The sequence below is a fragment of the Gopherus evgoodei genome, chromosome 14 (assembly GCF_007399415.2).
Source record: "Gopherus evgoodei ecotype Sinaloan lineage chromosome 14, rGopEvg1_v1.p, whole genome shotgun sequence".
Lineage (NCBI taxonomy): Eukaryota > Metazoa > Chordata > Testudines > Testudinidae > Gopherus > Gopherus evgoodei.
In genome coordinates, this window is record NC_044335.1 from 14,171,729 (window position 1) to 14,199,372 (window position 27,644).

General features: G+C 39.7%; 1 protein-coding gene across 5 annotated transcripts in view; it reads right to left on the bottom strand.

Moving 5' to 3' along the window:
- DOK5 (docking protein 5) overlaps positions 1-27,644 on the bottom strand; it is an 89,463-nt gene that overhangs the window by 13,301 nt on the left and 48,518 nt on the right. For 2 of the 5 annotated variants that reach the window (XM_030533632.1, XM_030533630.1), the window contains exons 3-6: positions 12,158-12,272; positions 11,938-12,078; positions 9,144-9,333; positions 7,422-7,557 (exon numbers count right to left, since the gene is read on the bottom strand). In XM_030533632.1, the coding sequence (XP_030389492.1) occupies positions 7,422-7,557; positions 9,144-9,333; positions 11,938-12,078; positions 12,158-12,272 (582 nt within the window). Of the gene's footprint in view, positions 1-213; positions 344-1,152; positions 1,838-1,946; positions 2,165-7,421; positions 7,558-9,143; positions 9,334-11,937; positions 12,079-12,157; positions 12,273-27,644 lie in introns of all 5 variants that reach the window. The other 3 variants (XR_003996551.1, XR_003996550.1, XM_030533631.1) reach the window with 3 other exon arrangements.

Genomic DNA, 27,644 nt, shown 5'->3' on the forward strand with positions numbered 1-27,644 from the left:
AAGCATGCTTCAACTTTTATTTTCCTTACAAAAAAATCTGTATCTAGAAGTGGAGGGAAAGAATCTTTACAAAATTAGTGTATTTCATAGCGAAAAGGGAAGGGTCAAGCAAGCACACAGAAGAGGCAGAGATAAGGGCTGGTTGTCTTAGAGCAGAAGTAGTAAAGATTTGAAAGACAAAGTGGGTGAGGTAATATTTTTTATTGGACCAACTTTTGTTCGTGAGAGAGACACGCTTTCAAGCTTACACAGAGCTCTTCTTCAGGTCAGGGTTGAAGTTATGTAGCAGAACCCATTTGCCTACAACCTCCTTTCTGTAAGGTGTGGACATTGTGCTTGGGATCTGAAAGAAAAAGCAAACATCAAGTCAACTACTGATCTTTAAAACGCCCACATTGAAGTTACTATTAGTGAATCACTTTAAACAACACACACTTCCACTTACAGTCTCTTCAATAAAGTATCAGCAGAAACTTCAGTGTTAGCATACATTTCAGCACCATAGAAACAAACAACTAGGGATCTATTCCAGGAAATGTAAAACTAGAACACTGACTTTGACAGTTCCCCAACTGCACAAAATCTTTAGCAGTCTGAATTCCATTTAACAGTGTCTCTAAGGTAGGTTAGGTGAGAAGGGAGTTTAAGTGACAGTACAATGTTCCTGAAGTAAGTGGAGTTACTAATGGGAATCCTTGGAGGATGGGAAATAGACTGGGGGGGGGGAAGATTTGAGGAGGAGAAATCAAAAGGCCTGAAGGAGAGCCTGCTGTGAGTTTTAACCCAAAAGGAAAGGAAATGGGCCTGGAGAGATAAGGAGAAGCAATTCTATGTCCTGAACACACAGACTGTGTTAACACAGCTCAGATTCCATGCAAACCCTGCCTAGACCATTGATTTGATTCCCATAATTAATTCACTGGTATCTCTGCAGCAACAGGAAGAGCTGGAATGACATGATAATTGGCTGGTTTTATTTCACATAAACACTCAGCACTATGAAGTGGGTTGAAAGCCGTAGGAAATGAAATGCTAATGTGCACATGCCCAGTGCTTATGAGTTGGCCAAGAGCAGAGAAGTGTGAATCTGTGTTGCATTAACTTGGTGAGTGAATGATTTGGCAACCGAAGGACATCAAACTGAAAACCTACCATGTGGGGAGTGCAGCTTAGATATTTCCACTCATGTCATTGGTTAAAGGCTATCGGGGCCCTTCAAGTCACATCCCATCCAAAAGATACTGCCGTTCTCCCTGATGGGACACCATCTTTTCAGAGAATACACTGTAACACTTGTGATGGCTTGCTGGTGAACCCTGCACTAGCACAAAAATACTGCACATTAATGCATCCTCTTCCATCAAGACCAACATTTATGCTCAGCCCTACTTATGTGCACTTTTAGTTGTGGCTTCTTCTTCATTTTCCTTATACCTTAATTATGGTGAAATCTCCTCTTAAAGGCAATGAAAGGGACTGGATTTTTTCTGACCATAGTAACTGATGACTGCATAATGCAGTGTGGAGGCATTCTCACAAAGGCTGACATTTTACTGGCTATTTGGATGGATGATCATGGTACAGTGACCATTAGCTGGGTTTTCGATGTATACTGAGGTTCACTGGCAACCTGGATGGTGTATTCTGTTGATAATGTTCTTCTGCTGCATATACGTTAACAGAAAAAGCAATTTAGAGGCACTCAGGAGTCAGTTGTGGCATTGTACCATTGGAGGCAAGCCAAACGCTATTTTGTAAAACAATGCAGTATGATGGGACGTTATTGCGTGGTGTTTCAGTCAACCATGGAATTCTGTGCCATGTTAGTGACTCCATTCTGCATTCAGAGAGAAGCAAAAACACAGTGCTGAAAAGTAAGTTACTATTTTAGTTCATATTTCAATAAATTAATGAAACAGTCAAGATGTAATATATAGTGTAAATACCTGGCTCTCCCTGAAATTTCTATGGATGAATGTCTCCACATCTTAAATCCTTCTCCTAAACAAGGAGAGTATCCTTGAGTCCTCCTTCAGTAGGAATGCACTAGTGTGACTGAGAATAGAACTTGGTCTAATTCCTACAATACTTCTCCAATATTATCTGTCCATTGCGAATAAAACACGTATTTCTACTGGGGTTTCCAATGTTTTTTAAATGTTTTCTGTGGAATACAGAAAAAAGGCCAAATTATCACTCTTACTATGGCCCTTGTGTCATTCTAGTGTTGCAAAAGAAGAGTAAAGCTGCCCTAGCTGTGCATTTGAGAATTCCCCTGGCATGGGCGTTGTAGTAGAGGCTTATGTAGAGGACAGTTACCAGGATGAAACCTAGTCCTGGGGATTGGTTTCCAAACAGTCCAGCAGTTTGAGGGAGTCACCATTGCACCCTATCTTGGATCTCCATTAAGCACAGCTCAGCCAGGACTAAAAGTTTGGGTCAGATTTTTTATTTTTTTTAAGAATATAACTCCCTACTACCACCATCCCACAAATTAGTATTTCATGTGTTCTTGCTCTTAAAAAACAAACAAACAAACAAACAAACAACAAAAAACACCTAGGTAATTTATATAAAACATTTGTTAATAGTGTGATCTGTTCATTTAGTCTGATGAGTATACATTTCAGAGATTTAACACTCTAATTATAAAGTACCTGAATCTTAGTCTTGGGATTATTATATTGAGATTAGGGCTATTAATTATTCACAGTTAATACATGTGATTAATGCAAAAACAAACTAGATAAAAAACAGTTGTGATTAATCATAGTTTTAATTGCACTGTTAAACAATACTAGAATACCAATTTAAATTTATTATATATATTTTGGATGCTTTCCTATATTTTCAAATATATTGATTTCAATTACAACACAGAATACAAAGTGTACAGTACTCACTTGATATTTTTATTACAAATATTTGCACTGGAAAAAAAGATAAAAGAAATAATATTTTTTAATCTCACACTTAATTGTGATTTGTTTTTTTAATAATTTGTCGGCCCTAATTGAGATGGGGCTTTTTTCTGCCAGGTGAAGTACGTTCATGTAGTCAATTCAAACTGTTAAGACAAAAATTGCTTCGTTAAGGCAGTTACCAAATCCATTGCAAAAGATAGACAAATGCTGTAGAAGAGGAAATATTTTAATTTTAACATCTTCAGACAGACAGGGATATGTTAATGATCTTTTTTTTTTTTTATGGATTTACTTATGCTGTTTGTTTTTTACCCTCCAGTCATCCTTTCTACTACATGGTACTCCTCTTTTCTAGTCCCAAAGATAGGAAGTACCATTCCCAGCACTAATTTCCATTTCTAATGATCACACGTACACATGGAAATGACCATAATTAGCAATTTGCCATCCAATAATCCAGCTGCACTTTATTATCATATGCATCAGATGTACCTTTGTCTGAAAATCTGCCCCGAGCATCTAGGCTGCCCTTTGAACTGGCCAATAAGGTCATTCTAGGCAATATTGGATTTCGGTTGCCAGATCTAGGAAGATTCATTCTTATTAAGTTTTGATATTCTGTCATGAGAAGTAATAAGGTTCCTTCTCAAACTACCTGAACTGAGCCCTGGCATAAATGGCAACAGTCAAGAACTATAATTCTGTTGGTCAATTATTAAGGCCAGCTACATAATCTTTCATGGTTTTTGAAAAATGTGTTTGTGCTCTAAATAAATATTAATTTTCCATTGAATTACCGTACAAAACAGAAAGGAAGAAAGCATGAAAAGGGTGGGTACAAACCAGATATGCAGTGTACTAGCAAATAATCAGAAAGAGTGAAATTCACCCAAGCAGAGGGCCAACACTGTTTCTACTCTTTCCAGAAAGGACACATCATTTAATTCACTTTGCTGACAAGTAAATGCAACCATCTGGTGTGTATGCATCACACGGCTGCTTTGCACCAATGGTGCAAAGAAGCCATAAAATTGGCATATTCTACGCCACTCCCATATGAGACTTGTCATGTGTCTAGACAAAGGTCATGTGGTCACAGCATCTTATCTGAAATAATCCCTTGTCTGCTCTAATTTGTAGTGAGGGCTAGCCTGATTCCTTGTCAGTCCCAGAATAGGGGAGCATGTGGGTAGCTTAATGTCACTTCTGCCAACCTTCCACCAGTCTTGTGCTAAGCACAACTCAGCCAGATTGGAGTACGTGAGCCAATGATTAGATATGGATCTTAGAGATGAGTAAAAAGCGAACAACATTTTCTGTGAATATTTGAGTTCTAAAATGAATGTTAATCTACATATTCTACCCTTCCAGGTACGCTTTCTATAAATAAAAATGAGAATTTCATGATGTAGTTGAACATGTTTTGTGATCAGCAAAAGAGGTGAAATTCATCAAATAGATTACCTAGTATGAAGTATTCTCTCAGATCTAACAAGACAACCAAAAAACCTTAATCTGGATGCCTCTGAACTCTAGGATGAAGGCTGGAATCTGAACCTAGATCCAGAGTCATATTTCAGAGTCACCTCTGTGACAGGCTACACTAAAAACCCAAGATCAGAATTTCCGGTTGGTCTCAAGTCTGTATCCAGATGGGCTCATCTTTGTATGCCAATACTAAATGATATGCCTTTAAATTGAAAAGAAGAGTATGTTGTTATCATCAGGTTAGCATTCTAGGATTGACTGTATTATTTTTAGAAGTTATAATTGGACCTAGTTCAAGTAAAATGGAGTTTAGATCTGTTGCAGCTGCTCCCCACTGAAATTTATGGCAGCTGTATCTTTGTGAAGTGATTGAGGTGACGATTTTATAAGTGCAGTTTAGTATTTTAAGAATCAATTGAAGTGACTCTTCAGATACCATATTGCACAATAAGGCTGCCATTTACACTTCTGTAAAAACACCAGATATGAAGTGGCCTGAAAACGCTATTCACTTCAATAGGAAAAAGTTACCACAGACTTTAGACCGTCTTTGAAAATAGCTACGATTGAATAGACAACACATGTTACTCAGTCTCTTCCAACAGTAGTGGACTGCAGCCAGTCCTTGCTTCCAAGGTATGTATGACCCATGCCAGGCTATTTTTAATCTGTTTTGTTGAGTGGTTTTGTTACACTAGTAAAATAGCTGCTAATTCAGGATAAACAAAATAATTATCACCATTTTATTCCCCCTGTGATGAAAGACTGATATTGCTCCTGAAGACTTGAAAATAACCCATTGTTTCAACCATCAAAAAGTCATCTACGCAGCTCTAAGAAATATATCAGTAGAGGATACTGCATTGAGAGGAAGAACAGCATAAAACTTCATTTGCTACTGATTTTGCACCTCAGGTCAATGCGTTTCTACAGGCAGAAAAGCAAAGTCTGTCCTTGACAAGTACTACCCAAATATCACCTAATAAATTGAAGGGTGCATTGGAAATTGCTAAAATCCCAATGGCTGCACTTGGAGCAGAGTTTTTACCATTGCATTTAGGTTTGGCATGCTGTATTCTGTCGTCATGACAACACATGTGGCTGTCCTATTGACATTATGACAGTGAATATATAAGGAGCCAGCTAACACCATGTGGATTCAACAACAGAATCTTGCCTTCAAGAATGACTTCTTGGTAAAAACGTCCCCATATTGCTACCCTACACGGTGATCACAGATGCTGATTAAGGAAATGAATACAAAGCAGAAAGTCTAGGAAAGCTACTAAGGTAACAATATCTGTGAAGTGTCACTATTAGCCACAAATTGACTGGAAACAAGTGAATGTTTTACCACTGGACCTTTTTAGGTGAAAAAAATATATAGCATTGAATTTTGTTTTATATAATAGCAGATTCAAGCTCCCCCAAAATACCTTACAAACTACACCAATGAATTATTTATTAGCCTGGGTGCTTAACTGAAGTTTAACTCAATTATCCAATCTGCAAAATTTGGCTTGACGCCTTAAGAGAACAGTTAGATTCTTTTTCCTTTCAGGGTTTCTTGTATTTCCTCATTCTGGTTGGGCTGGAATTACTATGAGAACAGCCTTCCTAGCTTTGTTTTTGTGATTCTGATTCCAATTCCTGGCCCACATTCAGAAAAACAAAAAAACCTACAAAAGATAAAAAGTGGGGGAGGCAGAGGGGAAATATTAATTCAACATATTAATCTTCCCCAAAAAGGGCGACCTTTGAATGAAATTTCAGAGGACGATTTCCATTTTATCTCAACCAATTACATTCAGCCTGACTCACTGCCATGATATATCCCTTAGACCAGGAGCTTAGAAGAATTCTGAAAAGGACTAGACATTAATATGGATAACAACAACATCAGTGTTTACATTAGGAAGGATAAGTATTGATAAGGATAAGTATTGTAAATCCCTTATCCTTTAGGGTATAAATCAATCATTATCTGTCTGGAATAAGGAGAACATTTCCCATATGGTCAAGTTATCCCACAGTTAAGGGATTAAGAGAACTTTATATCTGAAACATCTATAACTGGTTGGAGTGCTCCTCTGGGATTCAGGATACTAGTGTTCAGTTTCCTGTTCTGCCACAGACTTCCTATATGATCTTTGGCAAAGTACTTAGTCTTTCTATACCTCAGTTCCCCAACTGTTAAATGGAGATAAACTGTACTTCCCCTTCTCTCAGAGGTGTTGTGAAGATCATATACACTCAAGATTGTGAAGTGCTCAGATGCTACAATGACGGGAGCCGTACTTTACACAGATCACTATATGAGACAGGACAGTAGCCGAGATATACCACTGGTCTGATCCAGTATGCCAGTTACTGGGTCTGTATATGTCTAATTTCTCTAATTTTGTAAATGCCAAAAAACAGGACTGAAGACATGATTAAAGCATTTTACAGCCCCAGGAAGCTGAGATGCTTTGAGACTCTAAACCAGTATTTGTTTCCCCTTAACACCACATGACACTTTCTAAATTATTCTTAAAGTGTAGACATCAATTAATAAATGGAAAACCATGAGTCAGCCACAATATTTTGGAATTACATCGATGAGAAACACTTCCAAATAAACTACTCAAGTTGCTGATTAATAATGGGAAGCTAATGAGAATGGACAACATGTGCCTACAAGACCCAGCCATCTTTCCTATAGCAATTTACACCTCTTGATGGTTTTACAAATAATGCAATCAAGGAATATAAAAGCAGAAATGTCTTTACTTTCAGTTGCTTAAAAAAGCAAAAATCATTATTTCCTGCTTTAGTAGCCCCAAGTGCTAAATGCCATCAGAATTGAACACATTACCACCTTAACTAGAAGAGAAGAAAATCATCATGCACTCAAACTATTTAATATCTGTAAATCAAAAATTAAGAACATGCTCAAGAAAGTGGTCTACAGATTGTGTTACTCGTTAATGTGGAGTGTTGGATGACAAACACAACTAACAGCCATACCACTGAATTTTTCACACTCTGTAATAAGCGCTCATGTTGTTCTGCGATGGCCAAAGCAGCTGAGTGAACCTTCTGATAGATCGCCTCCCCATCTCTTGTCTGAAAGATGAATAGTCCTTCCCCAGTGTCACACATCCTGCCAAAGCGAGAACAGAAATGATCCAAATATGAGGTTTTCATTTGTTCGGGGTGATTCGTAAAGTATATTTTCAGCACTACTGCTGTAAAAAAAAAAGTGATATCAAAGCAAAAGGTAATAAAAATAACAAATGATTGTTTGCAGTATAACACATGGATTTAGATACAACTTCATAAGCATATCTACAAACCACTAGAACAGGATATGATGATTACTTATCATCATCGTTAACATATGGGCCAGATTCTCCAACCCATATTCATGGAGAAGTATTTACTTATGCACATAATTGCTTTTCAATGTACATAATCAAGTCCTTGGTGTATTTCAGTTTCAAACTATGTACGCTTGAAAGGGTTTGATTCAGCTGTGAGACTCAGGCCCCTGTCTGGAATCTACATTACTGAACTAAATTAAATGATTGTGTATCTCTTTAGATTTATTAAAGATGTTGTTAGAAATAGGGAAATGTCTCTTAGATCAGAAGAGTTATTAAGAAGAGAAATGTTACCTCCACATGCACTGTTGGATGTGAACTTTATTTAATTGAGGAGACCAATATGTAAATTTGCAGAGAAAGTCAGTAATTAGTCTTATATTGATTTGCCCCATTAGGAGAGCACAACATTTCCTCTGGGACCTGTGTGAAGCCACCATGCCATTTCTCTTCAGATTGTCAAGTATCAGAGGGGTAGCCGTGTTAGTCTGGATCTGTAAAAGCAGCAAAGAATCCTGTGGCACCTTATAGACTAACAGACATTTTGGAGCATGAGCTTTCGTGGGTGAATACCCACTTCCTCAGATGCATGTCATGTCAAAACATGCATCTGAGGAAGTGGGTATTCACCCACGAAAGCTCATGCTCCAAAACGTCTGTTAGTTTATAAGGTGCCACAGGATTCTTTACTGCGTCTCTTCAGATTGTTGCTCTTTCTGCTCTATAGAGAAACATCCATTTCAACATAAAACATAAGGGTCTAACAGGAATGAAAATAGCATTTTAACACTAATGCCAATGCTTTAAGGCAAAATTCCCCTCTTGCATCTACATGACAGATCCTGACTCCGCTATTTAGCTCTCCCTAATTGCACAGAACTCCAGTAAAATTTTGAGAGCAGAGTTTGCCTTCAACTTAAAACACTTGTGCATGTAGCTAGTAGATCCATTAGTAACTCCTGATTGAATCTTCATGCCATTATGGCTAAGGTAGGTGCTATTAGTGACCAAGGGTCAATCTTTGTCTTGTACGAATTACTGTCAGAGTATAATATTTCTCCCCCGCCCCCATTTTTTTAAATCTGTACATTCAATTCTCCGGGCTCATTACAGTATTTATTAAAAATAACTACACAGTAAAAAGTTAGAATCAGTGTGCAAACATTTGTGTTTTTTTAAGCAGCAACTTAAAACAATCCAACTTAAAACGTGAACAAGGTGTGGAACATCCTCTGTAAGGTTCTGAACAATCTCCACTCTCATTCAATTCAGTATGAGGTGGGGAAGCTCATTAGTACCACCTAGAGTTAGCTCCCCTATCATCTCTCTATGAAAATGGCTTATAGTATTATAGCAAAGCACTCACCTCCCTGCTTCAAATGTAAACCAAGCTGGGTCTCGTCCATACCGCCGGAGGGAACTTAATGGCCAAGAGATGAGTTTTACTCTGGGATTCTGGATATCCCAAAGACAGATATGCTCAAATGTTATCTGCAAGGTACATTCCCCATGCACCTCTAAATTAGGGGATGGCATTAAATACACATTGAATCGCTCTGGAAGAAAAACAAATGGTTGGGTCTAAAATCTCTAAGATTTTCCTATTTTTCCTTTATTTATCATTAGAAAGTCTTATATCCACTTTTAGCAATTACACCAAGAATAAAAACTCACTTGCCTCAATTGATTGCATTTATTTTAAATATATACTGCATACAGAGTAAAGCCATTTCAGTACCATAAGAACAGTACATAACAATGGTCTCTAAAAATCAACAAAATGTTATCTATGTGATCACCTTTTAAAGCAACTGAGATTTGAAGCTCTCTGGGGCAAGGGTCTATTTTATTACTCATCCATAAAGGGCCTAATAGAATCCTGGATTCCAAGCCGGAAGGGATCACTGTGATTCTCTAGTCCGCTCTTCTGTATAACACAATCCATAGAATTTCCCAAAAATATTTCCTAGAGCAGATCTTTCGGAAAAAAAGTCCCACCTTGGTTTAAAAATCATCAGTGATAAATCCACCATGAGACTTGATAAATTGTGCAAATGGTTAATTTCTCCCATCATTAAAAAAAATTATACTTTATTTCCAGTCTGAATTTGTCTAGCTTCAACTTCCAAACACCAAGGGAGAAAGTTCAAGCTGCCAAGGTTCAATATGTGGGGCTGCAAGAATCGGAGACCATACAGAAGCCACACAGTGGAATTTAACAGATCTCTGCATGCTGCACAACTAAACTCCCCAGTGGTCTGCTCTGCAGGAGATTGGAAGGGAGGTGAGCTCAGGTATGGCCTGGGAAGTGACTGGGACATTGCTAATGGATCTAGACCTACACAAATTCACTGACAACATGTCATATGGAAGGTTGCAGTAGGCTACAACTTGTTACCCATGAACTTTAGGAAGAGCTGGGAAACACTCCAGTGCCCTGGCCCAGGTTGGAATCGCACAGAAGATTCAGCATTCTCTACCCAAGTAGGCTGTGATTCCCCCAGACAAAGCCTATTTACTCAGGCCTTATATTCAGGACATGTATGTCACTGTGAAGAACTATGGCAATGAACTTCTCTTCTAATAATTATAGTTGTATATAAAAAGCATCACAAGAATAGTTAAATTGCAGTGCAAGTTTGTGCATTTAATAAGTCTCTAATCTATGTTCATGACCACTTAAGATTTTATAAGAACTCAATTTCGCAAAGAGGATTCCCTCAGTCTACTTCTCACAGACATGGAATTATCTAAAGCCACTCACCCACTTGTCAAACTGATTTCTTCTCATTCATCACCTTTTTTTAATTCACTTGACTTAGTGCACATATTTTGGATTGAATGAGTAACAATCAGAATTGATAGAGGAAAGTGGCAAGTAAATCTGAAAATTAATATGTTCTTTAATTTAAAGTCGGGATAGTATATTAGAATCTGATTCTCCACTCTGTTACATTAGTTCTGTGATGGTATAACTCTGTGTAAGCCAATGGAATTGCAATGGACAATGGAGACAATGTCTCCGAAACAGGGGCGGCTCTAGGCATTTTGCCACCCCAAGCACGGCAAGCAGGCTGCTGTCCTCGCGGCGACCGGCAGAGCACCCCCAGTGGCTTGCAGCCCCAAGCACGAGCTTGGCGTGCTAGGGCCTGGAGCCGCCCCTGCTCTGAAAAGGCAATGGAATGAAACACAGATTCAGATTTTTAACTCTGAAATCTGGTTTTAAAAAAGCTTACAGAAATGCTACTAAAGGAATTCCAGGTTTTCTTCAGGTGAAAAGACAACCTAAACTTTCAAAATTAACTCTTTTAGGTTCAATGAATGGTTAAAAATGTAGCTGATGTTACATTCTCCATTATATTTTTAGTGCAAGTCCCTGGACGCAGTTTGCAACAGAAATGGGATGAGGGTTAATTATAAATTCTAATATGTTAACCATACATGGGCATCTGAGAGTGTGTGTTTGGCCAGTATACAGACATGAGGGGAAATAAGCTAATAATTATGGCTGCTTGAAAGGAGGAGAGATTCCAGCCTGTGCTGCTCGAAAAAGAGTGTATTTTCAAGGTATATGCATGTGGGCACATAAAAGGCATTCACAACTGTATTTTGCTTGCAGTTAATAAAATTGTGTGCACTGATTAAATCATGGAAAGCCCATGTGTGCATGCAATTAGCTGATTTCCATATGCAGGTGAAGTAATTGAGCTCAGATTATGTATGCAATTATAATTTATATTGCAATATTTATTATTTGTATTTGTGCCTACAAGCCACAGTCATGAACTGGGACCTTATTTGGCTAGATTCCTTCCAAATGCAGAACCAAAAAGCATTCCCTGCCCCAAAGAGATTATAATGCAACTAATTTGTCTAAAAAATCTGACTAGAACATTTCTAAAATCCTAAATCAGAGAGTGTTAGATTAGCAGAACAGGTTAGTGCCGATAACAGTCAAGATTCATGTTTTTAGTTTTGTTTTGGGGTTTGTTTTTTTTTGTTTGTTGGTTTGATTTTTGCACCAGATTGTAAAAAATTGAGTATATTTCTGGTTTCTCTATGCACAGCCCAAACATTTCAGTAACTAAGCCATGGCCTCAGGTAGGAATTATGTTCTAAAACTTTCTAAATGCTATAAAGTTCAATATTTCTGTACATACCACTCTGCTCCCTTTCTACACCAGATGCCAACAAGTCAGGCTCTCCAAGGCTTATGTCATTAATCTGAGTTCCTAGGCATTCCATCTGCAGCACTTTGCACCACTCATCCGCCTCGAGTTCTGTATAAATGCCCAGAAAATCTGTGTGTAGGTACAATATGTTTATAATTTCACAATTTACATTCCAGTGTTTTCTATTATACTGTGCCAGTTTACCCACCTGATTCACAAGCAAAGGTTTTGGATGTGTCATCATTAAAATAAATGCCTACAGCATGTTTCTTCGTGTTTTTTGGCAGTCGTAATATATTCTTCACATTATTGAGTTCCGTGACCTGAAAAAGAGCAATTTGGAGTTCTAATTAGAATCCTTGAATAATGACTATTGAACAGAGGAGAGAAAGGAAATGCATTAAGCCAAGCTGGGGAAAAAAACCCCAAAAGAATAAGCCTATGAACACACACACGGAAAAGCCATCTTGAGATGAATCAGGCTTTCAGATGAACCTGAAGATTCTAAATGATGTAGTCACATTGACACTTCCACACTGCCTCATTCTGTCTGTGCACAAGCTCCAGTGAAACCCAGTGAAAATAGGATTTAAATCACAGGGATCTCTTCAGGAAGCAGCATTCACGCCAGTGGGGAAACATCATTATGAAGTACATGGTGCAGCAGAAGTAGCAACAAGACCAAGAGAAAAGGTTTCACTTGAGCCACTCACTTTTAGCAGGTGCAACTGATTCTGTTATGACTTGCTCTATGGAAGAGTAAACACTAATGTAGGTGAAATTTTTCTCCTAAAACTATTTTTGATGGAAAATTAGTTTTTCAACAGAACTGTCCACTTTCCTTGTAGGCCTGTAATAGCAGCGGGCTGGACACAATGACCAAGGAGGTCCCTTCCAGTCCTATGTCCTACATTCTTTGAAATTTTCATTTTTTTGTCAGAAATACAAAAACCTGAAAACCAAAAATATGGTTTTCAGTAGTTTTTAGCCAGAGATTTCCAGGCTTTGGTTGATAAAAACTGAAAAAGTTTTGATTTTCCAGTTTTCATTTTTTCAATGCAAAGTTGATTTCTCCCTCCCCTGTGGAAATCTCCCATTTTCTGTACAGCTCTAGTAGACAGCTTCAGCAGACAACAGGTGATTTTTAACATTTCTACACAAAGAGCCCTATTTTCCAGCCTGGACTAAGATTTTGACAAAAAAAGAGCTTAAAATTTGGCTCAGTGGTAACTGTTGGTTGCTCTGCACTATTAACACTCAGAGAAGTGGCTAAATATGGAATTAGGAGACTACATTTTTAGGCTTCTGTTTTGGAAAAATCTTGGCTTTACACCTCAACATTTTCATTGCCAAAATAACCATCTGAACATGAACTTCAGCCACTCCCTCCACATTTTTTTGGTAATTTCATCAGAAAGAGGAAGGATGTGGCTGCTAGACCTGTTCTCTCCAAAGACAGCTTGCACCATCATTGTCCAGGTTTTCCTAGTTCTCTGAATATTACTGAAAGGGTATTGTAACATTGAGCAACATTACATCCCAGTGGAAAATTTCACTTGTTTTTTTAACCATTGTGGGCTGATCATTTACAGTACTGAAAAACTAAAAGCATTACAATCTATTTATAAAGTGAGAGATAAATATCCTAATGAACCTTAGGCTCCAATTGACCCTATCTGACCCAGTTCCTCCTCAAAGCAGTTCTATTGCATGTTCCCTTCTGGCAAGAGAGAGAGAGAGGGAGGGAGGGAGAGAGAGAGAGAGAGACAACACAGCTCTATAGGAGGAAAATCTTTGAAAGCTAACCTCTTCTGAAGGAGAATGGGGAAAGTAGCAAAGTGATGGGTGCATTGTGAGCAGCCTCCAAAATAAGAGCCCACTTCCTGAAGTTGTTAAGCCTGCTTTAGTTCTCCGCATTGTTCACAACCACAACATGGAGGCAGTTCAAGATTTGTGCAAGATTAGTGGCCACACAGAGATGGTATTATAGCTCCTTCCCTACCGGTGGGCTTAGGCCTATGTGAATAGCATTGCTTTACATCGTAGAATTCCCTTCACAACTCCAGTTACTGGGCCTTCGCCAGACTGATGTTACTGGGTGTTTTTTGTCTACTGAATTTGAATCCATGATCACAAAAGGTGAAATAACGTAATTCACTGATATGGCATCTCTGAAATAATGTAGCCTTCGTCTTGTGGTTGGTAGAGGACCAGACCACGGAGAAAGACTGTTGCCAGAAGCTGGTATATGCATTCTTTCAATGATTTACATTAGACTTGACACATCCAGAGAAAAGCTTTCCTGAATAAAGTCTTCTGTTTCCAAATATTCTCTACACATTCACAAAGGCCAGATTCTGCTATCTGTACTCATGCTGAGCAGTACCTTACAAATCAATGGCATTACCTGCAGTGTGGATAAGGGTTTCATAATGGGACATATGATGATTCACAGTGGTTTCCCTAATGTATATTAACAATAATATCAATATAAGCACTGTGGCCTGACGCTTTAAGCAGTGGTCCATCAGGGTAATCTGCTGGCAGGCTGCAAGGCAGTGTTTACATTGACAGTCCACAGGCATGGCTGCCCGCAGTTCCCAGTGGCCACAGTTTGCCGTACCCAGCCAATGGGAGCTCTGGGAAGCGGCGTGGGCTGGCTGCTGCTTCCTGCAGCTCCCATTGGACGGGAACTGCGAACCATAGCCACTGGGAGCTGCGGGCGGCTGTTCCTGCAGACGGTCAATATAAACACTGTCTTGTGGCCTGCTAGCAGAATATCCTGATGGGCTGCAGGCTGCCCATCACTGCTTTAGAGAATAAGGAGCTCTCTGTTCCCTTCTGCTGTTGAACAGGGGAAAGAATGGCCCCAGAGCTGCTTCATTTGCATAAGCTATTTACCTAGAACTCAGGAGGCATGTCCCAGAGGAAGAAGCTCTCTGTCTCCATCTATTGGTGAATAGGGAAAGTATGGTTGCAGAGAAAGCTTTATTTGCATAATCTTTCTACCAGTAATTCCTCCAGTGACACTTTGGGAGCCACCAAACTGGCCACAAACTCAAAAATCTATTGAGTAGTGGAACTGAACTGACAAAGAAGAGAGGGGAACCCTATCTTGTGTCATGGAGTGCATCCAAAATGGTAAGGACTTTGCTCAAGAGACTTATATGTAGTAGTTCCCCTCTACTGAGGATCCTGTGCCATTGAGAGAACTTTTTGCTGAAGCCACAAAGTACAACACCAAAGCTACCATGGAAGAATCCAATGCCTGCAGATTGGATGCGAGATATCAGCCTTCATCATCTTAATTGGGACTTAGCACATGCTTACCATTAAAACACATTGGTAGATTGAGTTCAAAAGTCTCTCTTCCACAGGCCTAGCAAGGAGCAAGAAGCACTGTAGTCAGGTGACTAGGCTCTTAGAAGTTTCAAATGGAATTCTTTATGTAAATAAGATTTTTGAGAGAACTGTGTATAAATTTAAACATGGGTTTTCAGCTGTTCAACATATCATGACTATGGAGTTTGGGAAGAATATACAACTGAAGATGAAGATAAAAAAAGTACTGACATTATCAATTCATCTCAAAGGTCATGCAGTTATGAAGAACTACTGTGGTAATCCAAAAGGCAGAGCAATAGATTTCAATAGTAATTTAGTACGCTTCAATTCATGCTTGAAATGCCAAAGTTCATCCATTTGAACAGCAACATTTGTTTTCATTTGGTTCCTTTTTCCTTTCACATTTGCTCTTTATGAGCATACTATATCACAAAGCAAAGACTATTTACACTATTATCTATCTCTCATCATGATTACCTTCATAGTGCCCATACTAACCAATTTTGCTTTAACGGTTATCAAGAAACATTAATCCTAATCAACAAAACAAATTCTTCTTCACACCAATATTAGATCAGAGGAGGAAAATATATGGAATACAGAATGGTGTGGTTGGTAGAAAGTTTATTTTGAAGGCTTTCAGATGGGCCTTCTGCTGGTCATGCATGGGGTAAATTTCACCCTTTAGGATAATTCTTGGGAATATTGAAATCAGTAGGAACTTTGCCATATATTTAAATGAGATATTATACTGCAGAAAAATCCCATAGTTATAACTGAAGTTACATAGTAAACAAAAATGTAGAAAGATTAGCACCACAGATAAAATTTATCAACAGCTACCAAACTTTAGAGCAAACTGCACTGGAAACTTAGTTCAGGCAGGAGGCATTTCACACAGTATGGTCTTTCTGAAATCCTTTACTTGTAGCTATGAACATTTTCTGATTATATTTGGTTTTGTAAATCTGAACAGGCTGCAATGGAAACATTACCCTGTGTGCCGTGATAGATGTATAATCCACAATTTTGACCTCTGATCTTAGTCCAAATAGCTATGATAATGTGCACATCATTCCTTCTCTTCCCAGCTGGCTTCAACTCTAATTCTTCTTTGGTGCAAGGCTTCATAAACACAATGAGAAAAATAACTTGAAGAAACCAAGTGCTATGGGTGTCATTTGGACCATGAATTACACAAATGATTTGTTGTGAAGTATCAACCACCAACATCCCTTCACTCTTCAATCCTCTACTACCCTGATCAACTCTTCAATCCTCTACTTCCAGACTCTTCAGCCAGAAGACTTACTTCTTGTGTGCTTTGCTTTCAAGGCTGCCATTTTATGTAGCCTGAGCTGTGCAGCAGAAGTCTCTGCTGTTTCCCTTTATTCTTCACAGCTACATTTTTATTTTTGGAATTGTTCCTGAACATGTAAGAGATGACAAAGAAGACAGACACATTCCAACATGGGAACACCCCCTTCTTTTAAGATCTAACTTTAGCCATTAGGTTATCCATGTTCTTTAGGCTCAAAATTGCACCTGTGTATCTGAGGGGGAAACTGTGTAAAGATCTCTTGATAACTGAGCTACTAAATCCCTCAATAAACCATCATCATCATCCCCAGGTATCCAAGCAGTCTTCCTTCAGCTGACACTTGTGTGGCAGATGGTGCAAATGGTCTGGCACATGTATGCTCAATCTATGTTGAAAAGTGACAGACTGCTAACATTTTTAGTATTGTGCTTTTTGGCGAGAATGGCTGATGAGGAAATCTGAAAATGACTGGAAATATTTGTGTCTGAATTTTTCCTGGCTTCTTTGAGGGTGAGTTGTGTCACCTTCTTACCTGGTGTTGTTTATTATTGTTACTACTATTATTTTTCTTTTCTGCATCTTACTAACTCTCCTTGACTCAGATTCTTTCACAGCAAATGTATTTTCATATGCATGATTTGTGCTGTGCTAACATTAATTAGTTAATCCTGAGCAGTTCTTTCAGATAATGATAATTACTGTACCAACTCCCATTTTTAGAAATAGGAAAACTGAGAAATTAAGAAAGAAATTAAGGCCAACATTTTCAAAAGTGGCCACTAATTGTGGATGTTTGCCACGGTTTCAGGGTAACTGCACCTGTGATCTGCTCAAACCATGCCCTCTTAGGTCTCTAACCATCACTCTCACTGAACAGGGACCCATGTTCCACTCTCTCCTTTCCAGGGCTTTAGGCTTGCAGCCTTCTGGTACTCAGAGAGGTTCTCCCCAGCAGCTCTGATCAAAAGTCTAGTCTCCATGTGTTGCTGTCTCTCCAAGGGCTATGACTGATATACTCCAGTGGTTACAAGTCATCACGGGTCCTAGCAAGCACTACCTAGGACTGCTGTGAGTGATATCTAACCCTCTGTGTTCTGTAGAGTGGCCACCGATGCATCCCCAGAATACTAGACATTGCAGTACTTCTGGAGTGGTGTGACCTCTGTGACAGACCTAGGCCAGTGGGGTGCAGGAGTCTGGTAGAGGGCAAATATACTGGTCACTGGGCGAGTAGTTTTCTGTTCCCTGAGTGACCAGAACAGGGTCTGCACTAGAGTAGTCAGGAACTTGCTAGAACCAATTAAGGCAGACAGGCTGATTAGAACACCTGCAGCCAATCAAGGCAGGCTAATCAGGGCACCTGGGTTTTAAAAGGAGCTCTCTCCAGTCAGATGGAGAGGAGCCAGAGGAGAGGAAGTGCGTGTGAGGAGCTGTGAGCAAGAGACACAAGGAGCTGAGACTGAGAGGGTGTGCTACTGGAGGACTAAGGAGTACAAGCATTATCAGACACCAGGAGGAAGGTCCTGTGGTGAGGATAAAGAAGGTGTGTGGAAGAGGCCTTCGGGAAGTAGCCCAGGGAGGTGTAGCTGTCACACAGATCTTACAAGACGCACTATAGACAGCTGCAAATCCATAGGGCCCTGGGCTGGAACCCAGAGTAGAGGGCGGGCCCGGGTTCCCCCCAAACCTCCCAACTCCTGATCAGAAACGGGACGGAGATCACTGAGGTGAGCAAATCTGCCAATAAGCGCAAGACCCACCAAGGTAGAGGAGGAACTTTGTCACAACCCGCACCATGTATGTGAGGTCATGCCAGATGGGGCGGAGCAGCACACTCTGCAAAATGGCCTCCTTTCCAAAAACAGGACTTAAAACCAGACAAATGTCCTGCCTTCGGCTCTGGATCCCCTGGGGTTTGTCAGACTTCTAGAGCTGCTGCGCTGGTTCCTCCCTTTGCTGATCTGGCATACTTCCTGGGTACTGACTCAGTCTGCTACCTGCTCAGTCTCCTGCCTTAGCCCCAGGACCAGCAGTGACACCCTACGAGATATCCCAGTTAATTAAACACACTCCTTTCTCTTAACTCCATACAAAAAGTATGAAGGTCCTAGTTTACAGTTTAACACCCTCAGGGCATAAAAGTAGTTGTCGAGCAGTCAGCACACACACACACACTTTGCACAATCCAAAACCTTTATACTCTTTTATTCGTAATCATGTCAAGAACAGGGGAGCACGGATCATACAAAAGAACAAACATCTGAAACCGCAATGTCCCACACTTTCTAGCTCACACTTCCCTTGTGAGCCCTTAGGAAACATCGGGGTCCAGGAAAACAAAGTGTTCCCTCCTCATACAGGCTGTGGTATGCTAGCTGGTCTCTCTCACTCATGGAGCCCCTCACCTAGCTTCTGTGACCTTTTGCTCTCCTGTCCCATCCTACCTCTTCCTCTCTGGCTACCAGTTCCTCTGTTTTTTATTTAAGCCCCTCCTGGTCAGCTGGCCTGTTTTGTTCTACTGCTGGTATGTTTCCACTGTCAAGTACCATTGTTATTCTTAAGTATTTCCCTTTGTATCTATCTGGTTTGTACATGCTACAGGACCTGTCAGCAACAGTGAATCTACATTCAGATAGGCATTTGTAATATAGCAATTTTTCATCGTATGACTTCACAAATCTGGCAAGTCAAAGTCCCACCAACCCTTCAGCAGGGTTTGGATAAAAGGTTGTGTCCATTTGTTCAATAAAAATGAAGGCACCTCTGGCAGGTTAAACTCAGTCTTTTATACCAAAAAGTCTTTCTTTGTCCTTGGGCCTCTGGTACATATTTAAACCAATACACAAAAACAACCCCATGCGATAGTACTTCTCTGGAGTAGTTTACAGTCGAGAGACTGCAGTAATGACCCCCATTGTGTTTAGTTCCTGGAGGAGCTTTGGTAACCATTGCTCATGGAGTAGAATATGATCCCTGGTTCACAGTGATCCATATAATATTCATAAAGTTAATATAATAGTCCCAGAAAATACTGCATGTGATTGTAAAATCTGTCATGGCTTCTGTTTGTAAATGCCCAGCTTACACACTGTATGAAATCCATTGGTTTTCTATTGCCATTGACTTCAGTTGGGTCAGTTCACCACTAGGGCTTAATTTTTTAAAAGTATTAAGGGTCTGCAGCTAGTGAAGTTATAGGTATTTGGCTTTTTTTTTTAAATCAGGCCTATGGGTCTAAAATCTGGCATCTAAAAACCAAGTAATTCAAAATTAAGTCCCAATTTTCAAAAATAGGTGCACTCCCAAATTGCACAGCATATTGTCTCAGCATATGCATAGGCTGTGGATTTGTGTACATGTACTCACTGTACCCTGAGTTAGATTTAAAATTCCTCGGAGTGTCTTTTTATTTTCTATTTTATTCCCTCAAGACTTTCTGAGGGAGGAGGGCAGAATACTTCTTCCTATAAAACGAACCTGCCAAAGCCCGTTCATGCATATGAATAGCAGTACCTGAACTCCATGAACTGTTTCAACTGCTTCAGAACTACTTGACAATGTGCTTCTGGTGTTGACCCATATACATTTCATATGTAAGTAATAAAGTACCAGTATTCTAACAGAAAATTAGGAGGAGTACATTTGCAGCTGAAACTCTACTCCGGCTTCCATGTATGGGTGCAAAAAAATTATATGTACTCTTACTTGCACCTGCTTTTACAGCCACAAACACCTGCTAACAATCCTAGCACCTGTGGGCATAAACAGTTTTTAAATGTTTAGAGGGCCAAATATATCATACCTTTCTGAAAGGGGTAAATTATCAACCATTAGCCTCCATCTCTGCATGTGCAAAGCTGCATGCACACAAAGATACAAGTGCATTATGGTTTGACATCTGACAAAAATATTACATTTCATAACACTTCCAAATCTGGCTTGTAGAAGGATTATGATTAAAACTACCTACTGAATTTTGAGACTGTAATTATTAGGACTTATCACCAACTCTATCACTCTCAGAACTAGTCCCTTGGCTCACATGTTCATTTGAGCTGTGCTTGAGATCCATAACCACTGGCTGTCAGCTTTATACTACTTCTCACTTCACAGTAAGGAATGGCACATATACACTATATACACCATAATATGCCTGATAAATCTTGATGTATGACAGTCCAATAAAGATGCTAAAAATGCCCTGTCAACTTTTTTCAAGTCTCAGACCAGACACTTTATTTATAATTAGTGATAGTATTCATTAAAATAAATGTTTAACAACCAGTGATTAGCAGAGTGGTCATACTTTAAATGTTTAATTTGCTACCAATATAGTTTTGCATTAGCGAGCTTGGAGAACAATTACAAATTACACAATTCAATTTTCCAAATGGATTATTTTGTAACTAGGCAGAAAGACTCCTTACATTACTTCTGCTGTTTCAAGGGAAAATTAATACGACTGGATTAAAACTCAGATCCCCGTGAGGAATCAGTATATTACTGTCAGCATTATGCAATTAGTTGGTATAGTATTGGAATATTAAGACTGTTTCTGGTATGTTGCAAAGTCAAAAGACATTTAGAGAAACAAGAATTTAACTTCCAACATTCCCCCCCCTCTTCTTTGCATATGATAACTTGTAGATGATTTATTTATGTTTACCAATGAAAACAAGACAGCTATCTAAAAGGCAATTTTTTGCCCAGCTTTTGTAGCCCGTATCCTAATTATTTTTTCTCCCTTGTGAGACTGCATGAATTAAGTGGTCAATTCGCTTTGTGTATACAAATTTGCATCCCATTTCTTAAGCTTCAAACGACTTTGTTCTCACACAGGTCACCTATCTATAGCCTTGCCCTGAATAAATCACATCCATAGAGCCTTTTAACCTTTATATGTTGTAAAACTAATAGAAGATTCCAAAGTTAAACTGATATTATTTGTAGGCCAATATTGTACAAAGTTAAACTGATATTATTTATAGGCCAATATTTTACAAAGTTACTTATTTCGAAAGGATTTGTTGTTCTTTCACCTTAACGAGGCATTGATTTTTATCTATTAAGTACAGGACTCTTCCATGGAACCTGGATTGGTAATGGAACTATTGAACCCTCCCCTATGCACTCAAAAAAGGGATAGCTAAAATCTGGCCCTAGGAAATTTAGTAGAGAGCTTGTATGGCATAACTTAACATCTACTGAAACTATTATGCCTTGCCCATCACCATGGGCACTTACAAACACACACATACGAAAAAAGCCCACATACCATTAATCTTTAGAATCTTCAACCCAAAGGCAAACCTGTTTTTCCTATCTTTAATGATTCTCTGCTGTAGGTATTTTAAGCCACGTGCAGGGCTGGCAAATTCTCAGTCCTGTCCTCAAAATTTGTGCCCACAATTGAGTCTATCTTTAGAAGCTAACAAACAGGGATTCTCAGAAGCCAGCAAGATGAGTGAGTAACTGCCAGGAGTGAAATGCCAAGGATGAGGGTGGATTTGGGGCCCACAAAGGTATTTAAGCATCTGTGGGAACATCTACACTGGGAGCATGCTTCCCAGCTTGGATACACAGACACATGCTAGCTCTGTTCGAGCTCACATGCTAGAAATAGCAGCATAGCTGGGGATAGCACAGGCAGCAGCTCAGGCTAGCTGCACAAGTACAGACCCACCCAGACCCCCTGGATACATATTTGGGTGGCTAGCCCAAGCCCTGCCCCTTGTGCTATCCCTGTCTACACTGCTATTTTATTGTGTTTGCTCAAGCAGAGCTAGTGAGTCTGTCTACTGGAGCTGAGAAGCAGGTTCCCAGCTACTGTGTAGACATGTCCTGATTGACAGGCCAGAAGAAGGTGCCTATCTACTGCTTGGGACTTTCATCCATGAACTTTCTCCAGGTCAGCCCTTTCTCATGAAAAACTATAGAGATGCCACCTGACTCCAATAGTGAATAGTCCAAAGGACTGAGAATTCACCCAGGGTGTGGGAGACCCAGTTCAAATCCCTGCTGTGCCTGATTAAGAGCAGGGACTTTAATCTATGTCTCCCACCGTCCTGGAGAGTTTCCCCAACCACCACACTAGAGGCTGCTCTGAGGCGGGTCTCTCTTACTCTCTTCTGTTGAAGCTTTCCCACTTTCCATGCATAAATATTCATTAGGCCATGGAGGGAGGGGGAGAAAGAGAGATTGACTCTATAGCTACTCCAATGAAAATTTAAATTTATACAATGTGGAACAGCTTCAAAAGGAGAGACTGAGAATGACCCATGTCTGGGCACCCTCATGGGAGACCTGGTCTTTAAGTCCTACATCAAGTTAGACAGGGAGGATGGAATCTGAGTCACCTACACTAACCACTGGGCTATTGGATATTCTGCAGGACATGTATGCTTACAGCAGTCCCCCAAATTCCCCATCTGTTTGCTCCTGTCTTTTGAGCAAGATAGCGTGCTTTGAGAATGCCTACCAGATTGGGCACCGCAGGCAGGGGAATGCCTAGCTTGGGAATCCCACCAAGCTCTGGGCATGAAGCTAGGGCTCCAAGTAGCTCATTAGCTGCAGGGCAGCATCAGGTCTTTGTGTGTGCCCATCAGTGGAAACTTAAGCACCTATGGGGAGTAAGGCATCTACAAGATTAGGTGGCACCTGAGCAGTGGTTTGATGAATGTCCGTGGAGCCTAAATGTTGGACTTTGGCATCTAAAGAGGCAGTTAAGTGCCTAAATAACTTTATGAATCTAGCCCCAAATCACTAGGCATAATGAGCAGGGCTATGCATGAAAACAATAATCCATAACTAAATTTCCCTCTTTGTGTGTGTCCAGTAAAAGACTTTTAACATTTAGGGGACTGGCTGGAGGAGGGGTCAGAGGTGTTGTTTTAAAAAAAAATAAAAGAAAGAAAAATGTAAAAAGCCTTTTACAACTAATTTGAAAATGCTGTGAAGATTTTAGGTTTTTCAGGATTTCCCATAAGCCACGCTACATGTTCTTCCGTGATCTTGGGTGAACGTCATTAATTTTAAAAATCTAGTCCCCCCCCCCACACACACACACTTTCATATTTTTCAGGATATTCTTTAGATAAAACAAACATATGTATGTTTAAAGGCCTGATTCAGATAAATTAGGTGTGCATAATCTCTCTGATTGCATATGTAAATGCTCCCAGTTATTTGGTTGTGCATTTGCACTGATTGGGGAAGTCAGTCTTGAAGTTGAAATTCATGCTGGCTTCTGTACTGTCAGTCTGAAATTAATCACAAGTTACATCAATAAATGATATACTCTCCATTTATTTGTATTTGACTTACCAGCATATTTTTCACATTTAGGAAGTGGCCTGATGCATACTTAAAATAAAGATCCAAATCTGTGTTGCATCAGAGACACAACACAGAAGATACAGGCCACAGAGCATGGGAGGAAAGGTGGCTTTACCCCGCCAAGTTTGCAAGGCAGCCAAAACAGCATTCAGCATAAGTGAGAGCATCCTCCAGGCTGCCTATGGACTGACTGCATTTCAGTGTCTCCACAGTGCCAAGCACTATGGCTATGCCACCTCCCACGCTCAACCCAATCCTTGCCTTGCATCTTATACTGGAGCTTGTGGGGGTGAGACACTATAAGGGAGCTTGTGTCATCCCTATGCTACTTCTACAACAGAGGATCTCACCCAGACCCTTTCAGTTCCTTTACAGCCCCATACACCACTGGAGTGCCATAGAGGCGGTAGAGTTGATCCCAGAATTCCAATCTGGGTTAAACCTGGGTGAACCATTCAGAAAAGCAAAGCAAACTCATCTGAACTGACTGTTCAGATATTCAAAGCAGAATATAGATATCGTGGGTCCGTGATCAGCAGTCTCAGATACCTCGATGTGATGACACCATTCTAGACCCTACAGACCAAAACCCTAAGGGGTGACATAGTAAAGCAGCCCACCAAGCAGAACTCAAAAGAGTTCTCAGACCACAGAAATTGAGAGTCTGACCTCAGATCCAGGACTACTGGTATAACAATGTTATGAAAGCAGATGCTTAAGAAAGAGCCCCGTCCTATCACAATAAATTAAAAGTAACACCTGCAGTTAAATCTATCATTTAAAAAAGAAGAAGAAGAAGAAGAAGAAGAAAAGACTCAACACTTCAGTGAAGAAGCAGGTACTACAGAAACACTGGCTGTTTTCACCATTTTTCCTCCCTCCTCCCCACTTATAGTTTCTGTAATAGTGTAAAACTTTTCCTGTAGAATGATATATAAGGCGAGCAGAGGCTCCTGCTGTTACGAGATTTGATACTGCCTTCATCAGCATTTGAGAGTCATTTTTCAGGGCCAAGAGGGAGGTTAATAACCAAAATTCTTAAATGTTATTAATGCAAGAGTGGAGTTACAGTATCATTTGTCGAGCTGGACCTCATTCCCCTGGATTCATTAGCACAATCTCTCGGCACAGTGACACCAGACATAGTAAAGGGGTGGGGCTGCTTTCTCATTTTTTGTAAAAATGCTGCCTTTGTTATAGCTATTTAAAAGCAACCTTCTTTCCCATGGGTATTTTATGAGAATATTAACAGAAAAGAATACAAAGCTATTACCATACACTTAGACCCATTCTTGCTGACCAGTGTGACTATATATCAATAAAGGCAGAGTGCCACGATTCCATGTTAGTCTCATACATCAAAGCAACAGAGCATAAAGATGATGCCTTAGTACAATACATCACTGAAGCCACATTACTCTAATGATATACATAGTGAAAAACTGACCAGAGGGAATATTAGTTGAAATTTCTGCCACATAAAATTGGTTTTGAATTATTAGCCATGCTGTTCCTAGAATCAGCTCATGAGTCAAATAAAGGAATAATGATGATGTGGCTATTTTTCTCTTCACTCTATTAGATTTAGTTAATATTACTATTATTAATTGTTATTATTATTATTATGACACAGATTATATCCCAGATTGGAATTTCACACATCTACAAAGTAGCCCTCAGGCCCGGACTCATCTAGACAGACAATGTCACCATTCTTCTTGGTAACTATGACATCATAGCACGTAACATCAGAAAGACTAAACTCCGTTTCTGAGCAATCATCTTCAAAATTTGCATTCACAATATGGATATATGCCCAGCACCTAAGTGAGAGGATGCAGGAAAAAAAAAGTTTTTCCATGATACATGAGGGTGGATGGGAGAGGGAGGTTTGAGTATAGCTGACAAGTTGGCCCACATAATCCTCCAAACTTTAGGTACTACTTTTTGTGGCTACGACAGCCTTTGTTCTGATGCCATAGACTACAAGAGAGACAGTTTTACAAAACTCTCAGAAATGTCCTATAAAATATACTCTGATGGTAGAAATAGCAACTGAATGCATGTTACTCAATACTCCCATCAATAATTTGATAACCTCAGTAGAAAGAATGAAAGGTAGATCTCACAACCAGCCAGGTTCAGATAATCATTCAAGCTACACTGTGGATTAGACTAGTGGTTCTTAAACTAGGGCTGCCGCTTGTTCAGGAAAAGCCCCTGGCCCGCGGTTTGTTTACCTGCCGTGTCTGCAGGTTCAGCCGATCTCTGCTCCCACTGGCCACGGTTCGCCGCTCCAGGCCAATGGGGGCTGCAGGAAGCGGCACAGGCCGAGAGATGTGCTGGCCACCCTGTCTGCAGCATCCATTGGCCTGGAGCAGTGAACTATGGCCAGAGGGAGCCGTGATCGGCTGAATCTGCAGATGCGGCAGGTACACAAACTGGCCTGGCCCGCCAGGGACTTTCCCTGAACAAGCAGTGGCCCTAGTTTCAGAACCACTAGATTAGACAATCTCTTTTGCTTGGATGGACACTAGCACAGAATTCAGCTCTGATGGACATTGATTAGGGACACATCTCACTGAGGAGTTCCTTTGTATTGCAGAGTGTCTGGATGAGGCAGAGCTGGTGGAAATTTTTCATATTTCTGGTGAAAACAGTAAAAAAAAAAAAAGATCATTTTGTGATACGTTTTTGCTATTTTGACCAGCTTATAGAGTGGTTGACATTTTTTCAAAATTCTAAATTTGGCCTAAAAGTCTTCAGTCACCTGTCGGAGAAAGGTAAACATCCAGGGCCATCTGAACTAGTCTGTGCTTAACATTGAGCACATGAAACTTCATGCAAACAGGGGTAGTGATTTGAGGACAAGGGATTTCCCAGCTAAAACTAGATGGGTTGTCAAGAGTAAGGGGCAGAAAAAGGAGCTGCCGTTATTTTGGCTACAGGTTGGACACACTAGTAGAGCTGAGTTGGAAATGGTTTTCTTGTCCCATGAAAATTTTTGAGATACCAAAAGAATTTCCCATCCTGAATTGGTTGAAAATTTGAAAAATTTTCACAAACACGAAAAAAATCTAGCTAGGTCAAATCAAAACATTTTCTTTTAGTAATTTTGAGAAGTTTCATTTAGATTTCAATTTATTAATTATTATTATATTAGAGCTAGCATCAATTTCAAAGGAAAAGTAATTTCAACTTGGAAAACTGCAACTTTGTGTTTCAAAAATGTCAAATCAGAATTGTCAAAGTTTTGTTACTTCTTTCCTCCAATTTTGTTGTTTTGTGTTGAAAATTTTGTCAAAACTGACCCTTTCCTACAAACAGTTAAATAAAATGGTATTTTTCAACAAAAAGATTTGTCAGAAAATTCCCAACCAGGCCTAGTAAACAGGATTTGTGGACATTTTGTAAATTAATAAGTTATGCTACAGATGGAAAACACCCTCTTCTCCATTTCAAATTTCTCTCCCAATGAAAAATGTGGATACTGCTACGCCACAGACTCTGTTATCACAGCTAAGGGGAAATACTAGTACTATAGCTCATCCTGGTGCATAATTAAATTTAAACAATACTGTTTGATAAGCATTGTTTATTTTTCATTTTTAGGAGTGCACAGAAGAATGATAAACATGGAGAAGCAGTAAATTATGACAACGACACTGACTGTTTGGTGAGGGGCACTGAGAGA